This window comes from Nerophis lumbriciformis, linkage group LG03 (assembly GCF_033978685.3).
Source record: "Nerophis lumbriciformis linkage group LG03, RoL_Nlum_v2.1, whole genome shotgun sequence".
NCBI classification, from domain to species: domain Eukaryota; kingdom Metazoa; phylum Chordata; class Actinopteri; order Syngnathiformes; family Syngnathidae; genus Nerophis; species Nerophis lumbriciformis.
In genome coordinates this window covers 15604526-15621962 of record NC_084550.2, presented here as the reverse complement: position 1 = coordinate 15621962, position 17437 = coordinate 15604526, and the positions used below count along the sequence as shown (strand labels likewise).

The 17437-nt window shown below is 39.8% G+C and overlaps 2 protein-coding genes across 5 annotated transcripts in view; one reads left to right on the top strand and one right to left on the bottom strand.

The window, feature by feature from the left end:
* rapgef6 (Rap guanine nucleotide exchange factor (GEF) 6) overlaps nt 1-15130 on the top strand; it is a 309254-nt gene extending 294124 nt beyond the window's left edge. For all 4 annotated transcript variants that reach the window (XM_061934173.1, XM_061934172.1, XM_061934171.1 and 1 more), the window contains 6 exons: nt 2943-3089; nt 3163-3282; nt 3993-4233; nt 8410-8900; nt 9075-9407; nt 14097-15130. In XM_061934173.1, the coding sequence (XP_061790157.1) occupies nt 2943-3089; nt 3163-3282; nt 3993-4233; nt 8410-8900; nt 9075-9407; nt 14097-14119 (1355 nt within the window). In that variant the 3' untranslated portion in view covers nt 14120-15130. The remainder of the gene's footprint in view (nt 1-2942; nt 3090-3162; nt 3283-3992; nt 4234-8409; nt 8901-9074; nt 9408-14096) is intronic.
* LOC133579976 (organic cation/carnitine transporter 2-like) overlaps nt 14436-17437 on the bottom strand; it is a 42671-nt gene continuing 39669 nt past the window's right edge. The window contains exon 11 of the mRNA XM_061934190.1: nt 14436-14489. Within this exon, the coding sequence (XP_061790174.1) occupies nt 14436-14489 (54 nt within the window). The remainder of the gene's footprint in view (nt 14490-17437) is intronic.

Here is a 17437-nt window from a genome sequence, read left to right as displayed (position 1 = left end):
GATGTGGTCTGCCACATCATCTGATGTGGTCTGCCACATTATTTAAAGTGGTCTGCCACATATTTTATAGTGGTCTGCCACAAGTGGCCTGCCACATCATTTAATGTGGCCTGCCACATCATTTAAGGTGGCCTGCCACATCATTTAAAGTGGCCTGCCACATTATTTAAAGTGGTCTGCCACATATTTTATAGTGGTCTGCCACATCATGTAACGTGGCATGCCACATCATTTAAAGTGATCTGCCACATTATTTAAAGTGGTCTGCCACATATTTTATAGTGGTCTGCCAGATCATGTAATGTGGCCTGCCACAAGTGGCCTGCCACATCATTTAAAGTGGCCTGCCACATCATTTAAGGTGGCCTGCCACATTATTTAATGTGGTCTGCCACATATTTTATAGTGGTCTGCCACATCATTTAAAGTGGCCTGCCACATCATTTAAAGTGATCTGCCACATCATTTAAAGTGGTCTGCCATATCATTTCAAGTGGTCTGCCACATCATCTGATGTGGTCTGCCACATCATCTGATGTGGTCTGCCACATTATTTAAAGTGGTCTGCCACATATTTTATAGTGGTCTGCCAGATCATGTAATGTGGCCTGCCACAAGTGGCCTGCCACATCATTTAAAGTGGCCTGCCACATCATTTAATGTGGCCTGCCACATCATTTGTTGTGGTCTGCCACATCATTTATTGTGGTCTGCCACATCATTTATTGTGGTCTGCCACATAATTTAATCTGGTCTGCTACATAATTTATTGTGGTCTGCCGCATCATGTAAAGTGGTCTGCCGCATCATGTAACGTGGTCTGCCGTATCATTTAATGTGGTTTGCCGCATCATTTAAAGTGGTCTGCCGCATCATTTAACGTGGTCTGCCGCATCATTTAACGTGGTCTTCCGCATCATTTAACGTGGTCTTCCACATTATTTATTATGGCCTTCCACATCATTTAACGTGGTCTGTGACATCATTTATTGTGGCCCGCCACAGTATTTAACCTGGTCTGGTACATCATTTAATTTGGTCTGCTAGATCATTTATTGTGGCCCACCGCGTCATTCAACGTGGTCTGCCACATAATTTTTTTAAGTGGTCTGCCACATCATTTAATTTAGTCTGCCACATTATTTAATTTGGTCTGCTGCATTATTTAATTTGGCCCGCCACATCATTTAACGTGGTCTGCCACATCATTTGATGTGATCTGCCACATCTTTTAATTTGGTCTTCCACATCATTTAATGTCCTCTTCCACATCCTTTAACGTGGTCTGCCACATCATTTAAACTGGCCCGCCACATCATTTAACATGGTCTGCCACATAATTTGATGTGATCTGCCACATCTTTTAATTTGGTCTTCCACATCTTTTTAAAGTGGTCTGCCACATCTTTTTAAAGTGGTCTGCCACATCATTTAAAGTGGTCTGCCACATCATTTGTTGTGGCCTGCCACATCATTTATCATGGTCTGCCACATCTTTTAATTTGATCTGCCACATCTTTTAAATTTGGTCTGCCACATCTTTTAAATTTGGTCTGCCACATCATTTAAAGTGGTCTGCCACATAATTTGATGTGATCTGCCACATCTTTTAATTTGGTCTGCCACATCTTTTAAATTTGGTCTGCCACATCATTTAAAGTGGTCTGCCACATCATTTGATGTGATCTGCCACATCTTTTAATTTGGTCTTCCACATCTTTTAATTTGGTCTGCCACATCATTTAAAGTGGTCTGCCACATCATTTGATGTGATCTGCCACATCTTTTAATTTGGTCTTCCACATCATTTAATGTGGCCCGCCACTCATTTAATGTCCTCTTCCACATCTTTTGATTTGGTCTGCCACATCATTTAAAGTGGTCTGCCACATCATTTATTGTGGTCTGCCACATCATTTAATTTGGCCCGCTGTGTCATTCAACGTGGTCTGCCACATCATTTCATGTGGTCTGCCAGGTCATTTATTGTGGTCTGCCACATCATTTAATGTGGTCAGCCACATCATTTGTAATGGCCTGCCATGTCATTTATCATGGTCTGCCACATCATTTGAAGTGGCCTGCCACATCTTTTAATTTGGTCTGCCACATCTTTTAAATTTGGTCTGCCACATCATTTAAAGTGGTCTGCCACATCATTTGATGTGATCTGCCACATCTTTTAATTTGGTCTTCCACATCATTTAATGTGGCCCGCCACTCATTTAATGTCCTCTTCCACATCTTTTGATTTGGTCTGCCACATCATTTGTTGTGGCCTGCCACATCATTTATCATGGTCTGCCACATATTTTAATTTGGTCTTCCACATCTTTTAATTTGGTCTGCCACATCATTTGAAGTGGCCTGCCACATCTTTTAATTTGGTCTGCCACATCCTTTAAATTTGGTCTGCCACATCTTTTAAATTTGGTCTGCCACATCATTTAAAGTGGTCTGCCACATAATTTGATGTGATCTGCCACATCTTTTAATTTGGTCTTCCACATCATTTAAAGTGGCCCGCCACTCATTTAATGTCCTCTTCCACATCTTTTGATTTGGTCTGCGACATCATTTAACATGGTCTGCCACGTCATTTATTGTGGTCTGCCACATCATTTAATTTGGCCCGCTGTGTCATTCAACGTGGTCTGCCACATCATTTCATGTGGTCTGCCATATCATTTATTGTGGTCTGCCACATCATTTAATGTGATCTGCTACATCATTTATTTGGCCCGCTGTGTAATTCAACGTTGTGTGCCACATCATTTAATGTGGTCTGCCACATAATTTTAACGTGGTCTTCCACATCATTTAATTTGGTCTGCCACTTCACATAATGTAGTCTTCCATATCATTTAATGTGGTCTGCTACATCATTTGAAATTAAAAGTGGTCTTAATGTGGTCACGTTGGTGCTGGTTTTGTTTCTCCAGACTTCAGTTCCCCCCAGGTGGTGAAGAAGCCCCCCGTGAGCTCGGCGGACGAGTGGAGCCCCAAGAGACCCTCGGAGGACACCGTCTCCTCCATCTCCTCCTTGCACTCTAGTCCGACCGCGTCGCCACAGGGCTCGCCGCGCAAAGGTGGCGTTTCTTCGTCCCTGGCGTCGGCCTCCACCGTGACTGACGCCTCTTCCTCTCTTTTTGCTCCCGCCAGCGGGGGGTTCAGCCAAAACCCAGACCTCAAGCCAGATGAACCTGTCGGGGTCGTCGTCGTCGTTGACAAGCGACGCCAGCACCAAGGCGAGCACCGTCAGCCTGCGCAGCTACGGCATAGGCGAGTACACAACACAACTCAACCGGCGTTGGAATAGCAAACTGCTGAGCCAGCATTAAAAAACACATTATCCTATATATTACAATGTGGTTTTTACTGAAATAATCATGTGGATTGCATGAGAAAGTGGACATTAGAATGAAGAACGTTTTCATCAATTACTGAATCGTACAAAGAGTGAGGTACTGTGAAAAATGTCAACACTTCAAAACCAACACGCAATAAATACTGACATACCGACTTTTGTTTCCAAACGGTGTCTGCAACACGGCAGTAAAACGGCTGATCAAACAAAACAGAAGTCATCGTCAAGGACCTGCCGGAAGCTAGCTCTCCTATCAGCTAAACAGTGTCAATAAGTCCACGGTGACGATTTACTGAGGAAACAATACAAAGGCATGTTAAAAAAAATAATGCACTTTGTGACTTCAATAATAAATATGGCATTTTTTTTCCATAACTTGAGTTGATTTATTTTGGAAAACCTTGTTACATTGTTTAATGCATCCAGCGGGGCATCACAACAAAATTAGGCATAATAATGTGTTAATTCCACGACTGTATATATCGGTATCGGTTGATATCGGAATCGGTAATTAAGAGTTGGACAATATCGGATATCGGCAAAAAAGCCATTATCGGACATCTCTAGTCGGTACCTATAAAAGTACCGAATTTGGGACCCCGCTAATCTTCTTCCCCGTGTGCAGGCTACACTCTGCTCCCTCACGGCAAAGCGGACAACTTGTCGGACTCCAGCCACAGCGAGATCTCGTCGCGCTCCAGCATCTGCTCCGTGGACTCGGTGCCCGCCCCCGGCCTGGACGAGCGCTGTAACAGCAACAGCAGCAACAGCGGCAGGACGGCCGCCGCCACCCCCCTCGGCGCTCCGACCCCCGAGAGCGCGGCGGCGACGCACTTGAACGTCGACTACAGCCAGCCCAGCACGAGGTAAGTTGGCGGCTATGGAAATATATACAATTCAGCGATATTACTGTATGACATAGAGACCTGGTGGGATGCATCATGGTGTGCCGTGAGATACAGTCTGGTGTGCCGTGGAAGATTATCTAGTTTCACCTATTTGGGTTAAAAATATTTTTTGCAAACCAGTAATTATAGTCTGCAAATGATGTGTTGTTGTTGAGTGTCGGTGCTGTCTAGAGCTCGGCAGAGTAACCGTGTAATACACTTCCATATCAGTAAGTGGCAGCAGGTAGCTAATTGCTTTGTAGATGTCGGAAACAGCGGGAGGCAGAGTGCAGGTAAAAAGGTGTCTAATGCTTAAACCAAAAGGCATTGAAGCTTAGAGGCCTACTGAAATGTGATTTTCTTATTCAAACGGGGATAGCAGGTCTATTCTATGTGTCATGCTTGATCATTTCGCGATATTGCCATATTTTTGCTGAAAGGATTTAGTAGAGAACATCGACGATAAAGTTCGCAACTTTTGGTCGCTGATAAAAAAGCCTTGCCTGTACCGGAAGTAGCAGACGATGTGCGCGTGACGTCACAGGTTGTGGAGCTCCTCACATCCGCACATTGTTTACAATCATGGCCACCAGCAGCGAGAGCGATTCGGACCGAGAAAGCGACGATTTCCCCATTAATTTGAGCGAGGATGAGGAAATTGAGAGTGAAGGACTAGAGGGCAGTGGGAGCGATTCAGATAGGGAAGATGCTGTGAGAGGCGGCTTGGGACCTGATATTCAGCTTGGAATGACTAAAACAGTAAATAAACACAAGACATAAATATACTCTATTAGCCACAACACAACCAGGCTTATATTTAATATGCCACAAATTAATCCCGCATAACAAACACCTCCCCCCTCCCGTCCATACAACCCGCCAATACAACTCAAACACCTGCACAACACACTCAATCCCACAGCCCAAAGTACCGTTCTCCTCCCCAAAGTTCATACAGCACATATATTTCCCCAAAGTCCCCAAAGTTACGTACGTGACATGCACATAGCGGCACGCACGTACGGGCAAGCGATCAAATGTTTGGGAGCATACTCACGGTACCGTGTCTGCTTATCCAACTCAAAGTCCTCCTGGTAAGAGTCTCTGTTGTCCCAGTTCTCCACAGGCCAATGGTAAAGCTTGACTGTCATCTTTCGGGAATGTAAACAATGAAACACCGGCCGTGTTTGTGTTGCTGAAGTCGGCCGCAATCCACCGCTTCCCACCTACAGCTTTCTTCTTTGCTGTCTCCATTGTTCATTGAACAAATTGCAAAAGATTCACCAACACAGATGTCCAGAATACTGTGGAATTTTGCGATGAAAACAGACGACTTAATAGCTGGCCACCATGCTGTCCCAAAATGTCCTCTACAATCCGTGACGTCACGCGCTGACGTCATCATACCGAGACGTTTTCAGCAGGATATGTCGCGCGAAATTTAAAATTGCACTTTAGTAAGCTAACCCGGCCGTATTGGCATGTGTTGCAATGTTAAGATTTCATCATTGATATATAAACTATCAGACTGCATGGTCGGTAGTAGTGGGTTTCAGTAGGCCTTTAGGGAAGGCTATGCAGAACGAAACTAAAACTGAACTGGCTACAAAGTAAACAAAAACAGAATGCTGGACGACAGCAAAGACTTACTGTGGAGCAAAGACGGCGTCCACAAAGTACATCCGAACATGACAATCGACAATGTCCCCACAAAGAAGGATAAAAACAACTGAAATATTCTTGATTGCTAAAACAAAGTAGAAATATCACTCAAAGGAAGACATGAAACTGCTACAGGAAAATACCCAAAAAAGAGAAAATGCCACCAAAATAGGAGCGCAAGACAAGAACTAAAACACTACACACAGGAAAACAGCAAAAAAGTCCAATTAAGTCAGGGCGTGATGTGACAGTACACCTACTTTGAGACAAGAGCTATAGTGATGCATGCTTGGTTATGCTTTAAAGTCATTTCCAACAATTGCGACTTTTTACTGTCAATTGAGTTTCGTTTTTTAATTATTTCTGCTGGTGGTGTGCCTTCGCAATTTTTCACCGCAAAAAATCTGCCTAGGCTCAAAAAAGGTTGAAAAACACTGACCTAGATCAACTTCAGATCCATCCATCAATTTAATTTTTTTTACATTTTTCATGTTTTTTAACTTTTTGTCAAAGAAAGCTTTGTTTTTTAACACACAAAATATGCAAAGTGGAATATTTGATTAGACTTAGACTTAGACTTCCTTTTATTGTCATTCAAATTTGAACTTTACAGTACAGATACGAACGAAATTTCGTTGCATCAGCTCATGGTAGTGCAGGAAAAAAGAGCAATAAGGTACAGATATAAATAAATAGATTACCGTACGGATAAATATGTTGCACTTTTTGCATATGCATCCACATTTATGGATGTATGTTATATTGTCTTTAGAGTCCAGCCAGTTAATCCATTTTTTGGGGGAAAATGAGGGGATTATTTTAATGCATTCTGAGGGAAGAAGCTGTTACAGAACCTGGAGGTTCTGCTACGGAGGCTGCGGAACCTCTTTCTAGAGTCCAGCAGTGAAAACAGTCCTTGGTGGGGGTGGGAGGATTCTCTGCAGACTTTCTGAGCCCTGGTCAGGCAGCGGCTTTTTGCCATCTCCCAGATAGGAGGAAGAGGAGTCCTGATGATCTTTTTCGCCGTCCTCACCACTCTCTGCAGAGACTTCCAGTCTGATGTGAAGTAATCAGAGCCTGGAATAGGTCAATAATTCATCCCAACATTGATTTTTTTTAGGGACAATAAATGCTTTAAAATGTAGTATCAGAAATTATTGGTATCGGTTTCAAAATTATCCGTATCTCTTTCAAAAAGTAAAATGTATGACCTTTTAAAACGCCGCTGTGTACACGAACGTAGGGAGAAGTACAGAGTGCCAATAAACCTTAAAGGCACTGCCTTTGCATGCCGGTCCAATCACACAATAGCTACGGCTTTTCACACACTCACAAGTGAATGCAATTCATACTTGGCCAACAGCCATACAGGTCACACTGAGGGTGGCCGTATAAACAACTTTAACACTGTTACAAATATGCGCCACACTGTAAACCCACACCTAACAAGAATGACAAACACATTTCGGGAGAACATCCGCACCGTAACACAACATAAACACAACATAAACACAACACAACAAATACCCAGAACCCTTTGCAGCACTAACTCTTCCGGGACGCTACAATATACACCCCCCGCTACCCCCTACACCCCCCACCTCAACCCCGCCCACCTCAACCTCCTCATGCTCTCTCAGGGAGAGCATGTCCCAAATTCCAAGCTGCTGTTTTGAGGCATGTTAAAAAGAAACAATGCACTTTGTGACTTCAATAATAAATATGGCAGTGCCATGTTGGCACTTTTTTTCCCATAACTTGAGTTGATTTATTTTGGAAAACCTTATTACATTGTTTAATGCATCACAACAAAATTAGGCATATTAATGTGTTAATTCCACAACTGTATATATCGATATCGGTTGATATCGGTATCGGTAATTAAAAGTTGGACAATATCGGAATATCGGATATCGGCAAAAAAGCCATGATCGGACATTTTTTTTTTATTTTTTTTTTTTTTATGACAGTTTTAAAGGGAAAAAACAGCCTTCATGGCAGCTTTGTGTTATTAGAGTCAACATTGCAACTTTTTCTCGTTACATTTCACCTGCTTGCTCTTTTATTCCCATATTTTATGTTGTTTTTATTAACAGTTTCTGTAGAATGTGTCAAATAGTGAGCTGGACGCCTCTTATTTGGCGCAGCAATACGAAGAACAGGAAGTGGTGAGCTCCCAGGGGTCACCTGTCACTTCCTGTCACCTTGGGGCGGTATAGCTCGGTTGGTAGAGTGGTCGTGCCAGCAACTTGAGGGTTCCAGGTTCGATCCCCGCTTCTGCCATCCTAGTCACTGCCGTTGTGTCCTTGGGCAAGACACTTTACCCACCTGCTCCCAGTGCCACCCACACTGGTTTAAATGTAACTCAGATATTGGGTTTCACTATGTAAAAGTGCTTTGAGTCACTAGAGAAAAGCGCTATATAAATATATATAATTCACTTCACCTTTCCTCAAACACCTGATGTGTGACGATGTCGTGTTTCCTCCTCAGCTCGGCGGCGTCTCGATGCTATGCCGCCCGCGCCGCCACTTTCTGCTCGTCCGTCTCCACGGAGGAGCTGACCCCCGACCTCGCCACCCTGGAGCAGGTGGCGGACAGCGGGCGCGGCAGCTGGACGTCCTGCTCGTCCAACTCGCACGACTCCTTCCAGAGCCTTCCGCCGTCCTCCTGCCGCCCCTGGGACCACGGCATCCACGGCCACCCGCTGCCCCTCCTCCTCCCGCCGCACCCGGGCGGCTTCAGGCATGCGCGGCCGGCTGGCGCCGAGGCGGAAGCCGGCGCCAGGAGCTTGGAGCACGCCGAGATGTCGCGGCAGAGCTGGGCGTCGTCCGGCTCGCTGTCGGACGCCTACGAGGGGAACTACGGGACGGTAAAGCGGAGGGCGGCGGCGGAGCAGCCCTCGTCGACCAATGAGGAGGGAGGGCAAGGCGCAGACCCCGCCTACAAAACGGTGACGTCGAGCACAGACAAGGGCCTGATAGGTGAGGGCTCGGGAAATTAGGCTCCGCCCCTTCGCTTTGTGTTTACGTGTCAGCCTCCATCATTCATTTCATCACTTTTATGTATTGTTGTCATTTTTATTTCACTTATTATTTTCCTCTGTTGCCCCTCCCCCTCATTCTTCTTTTGGGGAAACCCCGCCTCCATCCATACAGTTTATTGCATCACCTCCCCCGCCAAGGATGAGCGTTACCGAGCCCCTCCTCCCACCCCTCCAGGCTACCAGGGTCTGGCTCTGGGGGACCTCAAAGACTGCGTGGTGGTTGCGGGGGGTCCGAGCGGCACCCCCCCTCCCAGGCCCCCCCACCTGAGACCGCCGGACTACAGCGTGGCCATGCAGAGGAGCAAGCTCCTGCAGAGCCCCGCGGCCGCCGGCGGCCTGGTCGAGGCCCGCAGGCGCGCCGGGACCCTCCGGGGGCGTGGCGCCGGCGGCGCCAGCTCGCCCGTCACCCGCCGCCCGACACAGGAGACGGCCGACAGCGAGGACGGTACGTCACTTTCACACCACACTAACTCACTTTAACGATTAAAAAAACACTTCCATTATTCCTGCTTATGTCACTCAAAAGAAATAGGATTCTTGTCAGCTCAAAATGCACTTCCTGCTGAGCAGGACCTGCTCTCATCTGGAAGGACATTGAACTAATTCGCTTTTCACCTTTGACCCCTGCAGCCACCTGACCAGAACAATTACATTGATTTAATTTTACAATTTAAAATCAATAGGCTTCTTTACATTGAAGGGGTTATTGTCTCATTCTTGTTTTAATCAAGCAAGAATCCAAATGTTTTTAAAAAAGTGTTTGACTTTCATGGATGTTTGTTCTATGATGTAGCAAGCAGTCTATTGGTTTTTAAAATTACCCTGATTTAATTTGACGATTTAAAATCAATAGGCTCCTTGACATTGAATAATTTTTTCTAAGGGTTTATTGTCACATTCTTGTTTTCATCAAGCAAGAATCCAAATGTTTTTTAAAAAGTGTTTGGCTTTCATTTTTTGTTCTATGATGTAGCAAGCAGCCTATTGGTTTTTAAAATTACCCTGATTTAATTTGACGATTTAAAATCAATAGGCTCCTTGACATTAAAGGGGTTATTGTCTCATTCTTGTTTTCATCAAGCAATAATACAAATGTTTAAAAAAAAAAATTGTGTTCTATGAGCAAGCAGCCTTTTGATTTTTAAAATTACCCTGATTTAATTTTACGATTTAAAATCAATAGGCTCCTTGACATTGAATACTTTTTTTAGGGGGTCATTGTCTCATTCTTGTTTTCATTAAGCAAGAATCCAAATGTTTTTAAAAAAAAAGTGTTTGACTGTCATGGCTGTTTGTTCCATGATGTAGCAAGCAGCCTATTGGTTTTTAAAATTACCCTGATTTAATTTTACAATTTAAAATCAATAGGATCCTTGACATTGAAGGGGTTATTGTCACATTCTTGTTTTCATCAAGCAAGAATCCAAATGGTTTTTAAAAAAGGGTTCGACTTCCATGGTTGTTTGTTCTATGATGTCGCAAGCAGCCTATTGGTTTTTAAAATTACCCTGATTTAATTTTACGATTTAAAATCAATAGGCTCCTTGACATTAAAGGGGTTATTGTCTCATTCTTGTTTTCATCAAGCAATAATCAAAATGGTTTAAAAAAAATTGTTCTATGATGTAGCAAGCAGCCTATTGGTTTTTAAAATTACCCTGATTTAATTATACGATTTAAAATCAATAGGCTCCTTGACATTGAATAATTTTTTCAAAGGGATTATTGTCACATTCTTGTTTTCATCAAGCGAGAATCCAAATGGTTTTTAAAAAAGGGTTTGACTTCCATGGATGTTTGTTCTATGATGTAACAAGCAGCCTATTGATTTTTAAAATTACCCTGATTTAATTTGGCGATTTAAAATCAATAAACTCCTTGACATTGAAGGGGTTATTGTCTCATTCTTGTTTTCACCAAGCAAGAATCCAAATGGTTTTAAAAAAAAAAAAAAAAGTGTTCTTTGATGTAGCAAGCAGCCTATTGGTTTTTAAAATTACCCTGATTTAATTTTACAATTTAAAATCAATAGGATCCTTGACATTAAAGGGGTTATTGTCTCATTCTTGTTTTCATTAAGCAATAATCCAAATGGTTTAAAAAAAAAATGTTCTATGATGTAGCAAGCAGCCTATTGGTTTTTAAAATAACCCTGATTTAATTTGACGATTTTAAAATCTATAGGCTTCTTGACATTGAATAATTTTTTCAAAGGGGTCATTGTCACATTCTTGTTTTCACCAAGCAATAATCCAAATGGTTTTTAAAAAAGTGTTTGACTTTCATGGATGTTTGTTCTATGATGTAGCAAGCAGCCTATTGGTTTTTAAAATTACCCAGATTTAATTTTACGATTTAAAATCAATAAGCTCCTTGACATTGAAGGGGTTATTGTCTCATTCTTGTTTTCATCAAGCAATAATCCAAAAGGTTTTTTAAAAAAAATTGTGTTCTATGATTTAGCAAGCAGCCTTTTGGTTTTTAAAATTAACCTGAATTAATTTTGCGATTTTAAAATCAATAGGCTCCTTGATATTGAAGGGGTCATTGTCACATTCTTGTTTTCATTAAGCAAGAATCCAAATGTTTTGTTTTAAAAGTGTTTGACTTTCATGGATGTTTGTTCTATGATGTAGCAAGCAGCTATTGGTTTTTAAAATTACCGTGATTTAATTTGACGATTTAAAATCAATAGGCTCCTTGACATTGAATAATTTATTTAAAGGGGTTATGGTCTCATTCTTGTTTTGATTAAGCAAGAATCCAAATGTTTTTTAAAAGAGTGTTTGGCTTTCATGGATGTTTGTTCTATGAAGTAGCAAGCAGCCTATTGGTTTTTAAAATTACCCTGATTTAATTTTACGATTTAAAATCAATAGGCTCCTTGACATTAAAGGAGTTATTGTCTCATTCTTGTTTTCATCAAGCAATAATCCAAATGGCTTAAAAAAAAAATTGTGTTCTATGATGTAGCAAGCAGCCTATTGGTTTTTAAAATTATAAATGATAAATAATAAATTACCATCAAGCAAGAATCCAAATGTTTGACTTTCATGGATGTTTGTTCTATGATGTAGTAAGCAGCCTATTGGTTTTTTAAAATTACCCTGATTTAATTTGACGATTTAAAATCAATAGGCTCCTTGACATTGAATAATTTTTTTTAAAAGGGTTATTGTCTCATTCTTGTTTTCATCAAGCAAGAATTCAAATGGTTTTTAAAAACTGTGTTCTATAATGTAGCAAGCAGCCTATTGGTTTTTAAGCAGAATTTGACCCAAAAGAGTCAAGGCAACTGGGGTCAAAGGTATGTTTTTCTCGGGTCCTATTGATTTTTTAAGGTGTGCCAGTCGAATGCTTTACTTGTGTTTATTTTAATGACCAAAGCAAGAATCCTAATGGTTTTGAAGAGTGTCAAATGGAGTCAAAGATATGGTTTTTTTGGGTTCTGTGGAATTTTTTAAAAGGTTGCCACTCAGCTAAGGTGGTTTATTATCACATGCGTTTTTTTCATTTTACAGGTCAAAGTAAGAACCGATCCGACCCAAAATATTGGAGGCCGCTGGAGTCAAAGCTACATTTTCCAGGCATTTGTTCTGTGTTGGAACAAGAAACCTATTGATTTTTTATTATTATTTGGAACATTACCTGTAGTATAATTCAATACAGAGGAGCCTATTGAGCTCAACTTTTACTCTACTCTGTCAAATCCTATTTAAAACCAGTAGGGTTCTTGTTTTAAAAACGCGTATGGTGACAATAAACCATTTTTTTTTTTAAATCAATAGGTTTCTTGTTCTGACACCGAAGAAGAGCCCCAAAAATGTAGTTTTGACTCCAGCGCCCTCTAATATTTTGGGTCGGATCCTCCTTAAAAACAAATAGGCTGCTCGCTACATCGTGAAAGTCAAACACTTTTTAAAAAACCATTTGGATTCTTGCTTTGATCATTCCATTAAAAAACAAGCATGGCACACTCAAATATTTTTGGGTCAGATATAGCTTAAAAACAAAGCGGCTGCTTGCTACCTCATAGAAAACAAACATTATCAAACTATTGATCTTGAAAATAAAAGCAAGTATGGTGACAGTAAACAAAGGTAAACAAAAAAAAAAAAGAGCTGTCACCCAAACACTATTTTAAAACCAATAGGGTTCACACTTTGACTGAAAGTGGGAAAATAAAGCTAATTAAAATGAATAGGGCTCTTACTCTGACACAGAAGACCCCCTTCTTGACCCAAACTCTCACTAGGAAATGGGTGTTAGTGCCTGCTGAAAACAAATTATATTTATATAGCGCTTTTCTCTAGTGACTCAAAGCGCTTTACAAAGTGAAACCCAATATCTAAGTTACATTTTAAACCAGTGTCATTGGCACTGGGAGCAGGTGGGTAAAGTGTCTTGCCCAAGGACACAAAGGCAGTGACTAGGATGGCGGAAGCAGGGATCGAACCTTTAACCCTCAAGTTGCTGGCACGGCCACTTTACCAACCGAGCTATAGGGGGACAATTGAATCAAAATGTGTCGGGTTCTTGCTTTAAAAACGAAATAATAACCCAGTTTTGTGTTAGTTTTTTAGGGACCGAGTCCCTTTGGGACAGAGGACCCTATTGTATTTCTAGCGTTTTATTATTATACCGCCGGCTCTTTGAGCTGTAATTTGACCCCCTTAACATGCTTCAAAACTCACCAAATTGGACACACACATCAGGACTGGCAAAAATTGCGATCTAATAAAAAAACCAAACCCCAGAACTCAAAATTGCGCTCTAGCGCCCCCTAGGAAGAAAACACAGACAAAACTGCCTGTAACTCCCAGTAGAAAAACCTCTATGTAGGTCTCACTTATACCTATATTTCATACATTGACAACCCCCAGCAAAAATCAACAGGAAGTTTGCAATTCCCCCTTCAAAACAAAAGTTGTGTAATAACAGTCACCTTTTTTCAAACATTATCTCCTCTGAGCGCGTTTGTCGTGTCGGCTTCAAATTAGCACAGGAGAGAGATTGAACCCTTCTGATTAAAAGTTGATGAAAGAGTTTTAATTACTGCTCCGGTTTGGATTTTATGAGCCCTCAAAGTCGGCTTTAATATTTGACTTGTGTTTTATTTTTTGCTCTCTTCCAGATGAACAAGTTTCTGCTGTGTAGACGCATTGTGGCGCCCCTCTTGTGGTCACGTGACCCCGCCTCACTTTGACGTCTGGCTCCCTCTGGTGTTCATCACGGGACCTGCCTCACTTGAAAGACTTGTGAAGTAACGAGCGGCATCCACGCTTTCTTACGCTTCGACACGCCGCTTTTTTGATTTTATTTTTTTAAATTCTCATTAGTCGCTGGCATTGACTGCCATTCGGTGTGGCGTGGCGTGGGAGAGAAACGGTCACATGACACATACTTGTGTTTGGCACTTAACTTAAAAAATGGCGGTCTAGCTACCTTAGCAGCATGCTACCTCCTGGACCTTTTAGACTTTTTTAAGAACAAACCGACTTTTATTTTGTGTATATTTGGAGGGGGGAAAAAAGGAAAAAAAAAAGACGGCGTGTTGTGTTTACAGTTTTGATTGGACGAGGGCGCTAGGCCCCGCCCACCCCTCAAAGCCTCCATTGTTATTTAAAATGTCATTCCATGTGCATAAGATGTTTTGTACATTTCTGCTGAGGACAGTTTGTCCATGGTTTAGTCCTCTTGGTCTTCTTGCGCCGCCTGACGTCTGTCTGCTTCGTTAGCATCCCTCCGACCACTTGAAATGCTAATTTAAATATATATATATATATATGATATATACACACAATGTATATTTTTAGTGGTTGCTTTGTCGTACATGAACGATCAAGTATAGCTGACAGACTGGAGTCCTCTGGAAAAAAAACAAAAAAACTATTTTTGAATATTTTGTTACAAAAAAAAAGCAATCCGATAATTTTCTTTTTCTTTGCGAGCTCCTCATCGAGATGTGCAGTCGCGTGTGTGTGTGTGTGCGTGTGTGTGCGTGCGTGCGTGTGTGCCCTATTTTGAATGAATGTAGAACACATAAAGGAAGGTCTAGAAGAGGGGTGTGCAAACCTTTTCCACTGAGGGCCACACGATGAAAAATGAAATCAGGCAGGGGACATTTTTCATTTTCCATTTTCAAAACCAATTTCACATATATATATATATATATATATATATATATATATATATATATATATATATATATATATATATATATATATATATATATATATATACTGTATATATATGTGTATATATATATATATATGTATATATATATGTATATATATACATATACGTATATGTATATATGTAGGTATATGTATACATGTGTATATGTATGTATATGTAAATATATACGTATGTATATGTATATATATATAATACATATGTATATGTATATATATATATACATATATATATACACACACATGTATGTATACATGTATACATATGTATGTATATATGTGTATATTTATGTATATGTATATATATATGTATATATATGTAAATATATGTATATATATGTATGTGTATGTATATGTATATGTATATATATGTATATACTGTATATGTATATGTGTATGTATGTATACATATGTGTATATGTATGTATGTATGTATGTATGTGTATGTATGTATATGTATATATATGTATATGTATGTATATGTACTGTATATACTGTATATGTATATGTGTATGTATGTATACATATGTGTATATGTATGTATGTATGTATATATATGTATAAATACATATATACATATACACATATGTATATATACATACACATATACATATATATATACATATGTGTATGTATATATACATATGTGTATATGTATGTATGTATGTGTATATATATGTATATATATATATATATATAAATATATATATATATATATATATATATATATATATATATATATATATATATATATATATATATATATATATATATATATATATATATATATATATATAAGGCTCTTGGGGCCATTTTCACAAGGGGTTCTAGATTCCCCTCCTGGTCCCTCATGTTGTTACCCAGCCTTCATGTGGATTCCCTCAACCTCTCGCGGGTCTTTTTGGCCCCGAAAATCACCTGAACCTTCCACGTGCACCTTTTAGGTTACCTTAAATTTGACACTTTTTTTGGTTGTTGCTGTTTTTCTTGCACAACTTCATGAGTCAAATGCATGTCAGTATTATTTCTCTTCAGGTGTGTACAAAGCGTTTTAAAAAGTGAATCATCCATCATCGTTGTCCCCTGAGAGTAGTTTTCCCTAGCACAGCAACATAAGAGTGAATGCAAGCAGAAATGCACAATAAGCTGTTTGGTTTTTTGTTTGGTTTTTTAATTGATTTTATTGTCGCTGCACAAAATGTTTGAATTCATCAAAAATGGCGCTCGTCTCGTTGCTGTTTTTTATGTCTTTTACAAAGACAAACTCCATTAGGCTTTGTATGTAAGTATTTTTTACCAGTGTTTGTACATAGTTGTTCTATTTTTTTTTGTTTTTAAGACCATGTCTTTAAAAAGAAAAAAGAAAAAAAAAAGGATTTTTAAAAACATAAAAGGACCTTTTTTTTTTGTCTACTGATTTACAAATTTGGGCAGTGAATTAAAAAAAATCCTAAAGTCATTCTTGTGTCTTATTTTCAAAACTTTATTGCAATTTTGATTGATTAAACAGAATTTTGGTGCACCTTTGTTTTAGGCCACAACATTAGGTACACCTGTGCAATGGTTAAGCTTCTGTACAAGTTCTACATTAATAAAGCTGACTTTTGAGGTGTTAACTGGACAAATATGATCATTGTTATACTTTGTATTGTGTCAAATTGTTATTCTGTAGCTACTGTAAATTAATGGTTTTATTGTCATTAAAAGAGAACCACATTGTGATATTACATTTATGTTTTAATAGTGGATTAAATAGTATTCAACTTTTATTGTATGTACAGCAACCTATCAATTCGCCAACTTTTATTTTTATAGCCTAATTTATGAACTTCCTGTTAGTTAACTAACTTCCGGGGAAAAAAGGTTAGTTAACGTCCGGTGTTCACCTCGTGGTTTAGTTAAGCGTCTTATAAGGAACGATTGCTTTTTGTTCTTACAGCTCACTTCTAACTCATGAGAAAAAAATATATAAAACTTTATATATAAGAAGCTCCGGTGGACGAAACTCGACAAGGTAAAATGTCATTTCTTAAATATCCACTTTAATATGTTTGTGTTCAAAGCCAAGCTAATGCTCGGGAAGTTAGCATAGATTGGACTACTATTGTCACAGGTTTCTGGTTGTAGGTCGCCCCCTAACGGTGAGGAGGAGGAAGTGTTTTTATGTCAGTACAGTATATGCATAGGTGTGTACATTTTAAACTTTCTTCATTAAAAAAAAAATTGCATACATTTGTTATTCATACTTTAATTTGTTTAATCCCTCTAACCCAACAACTGA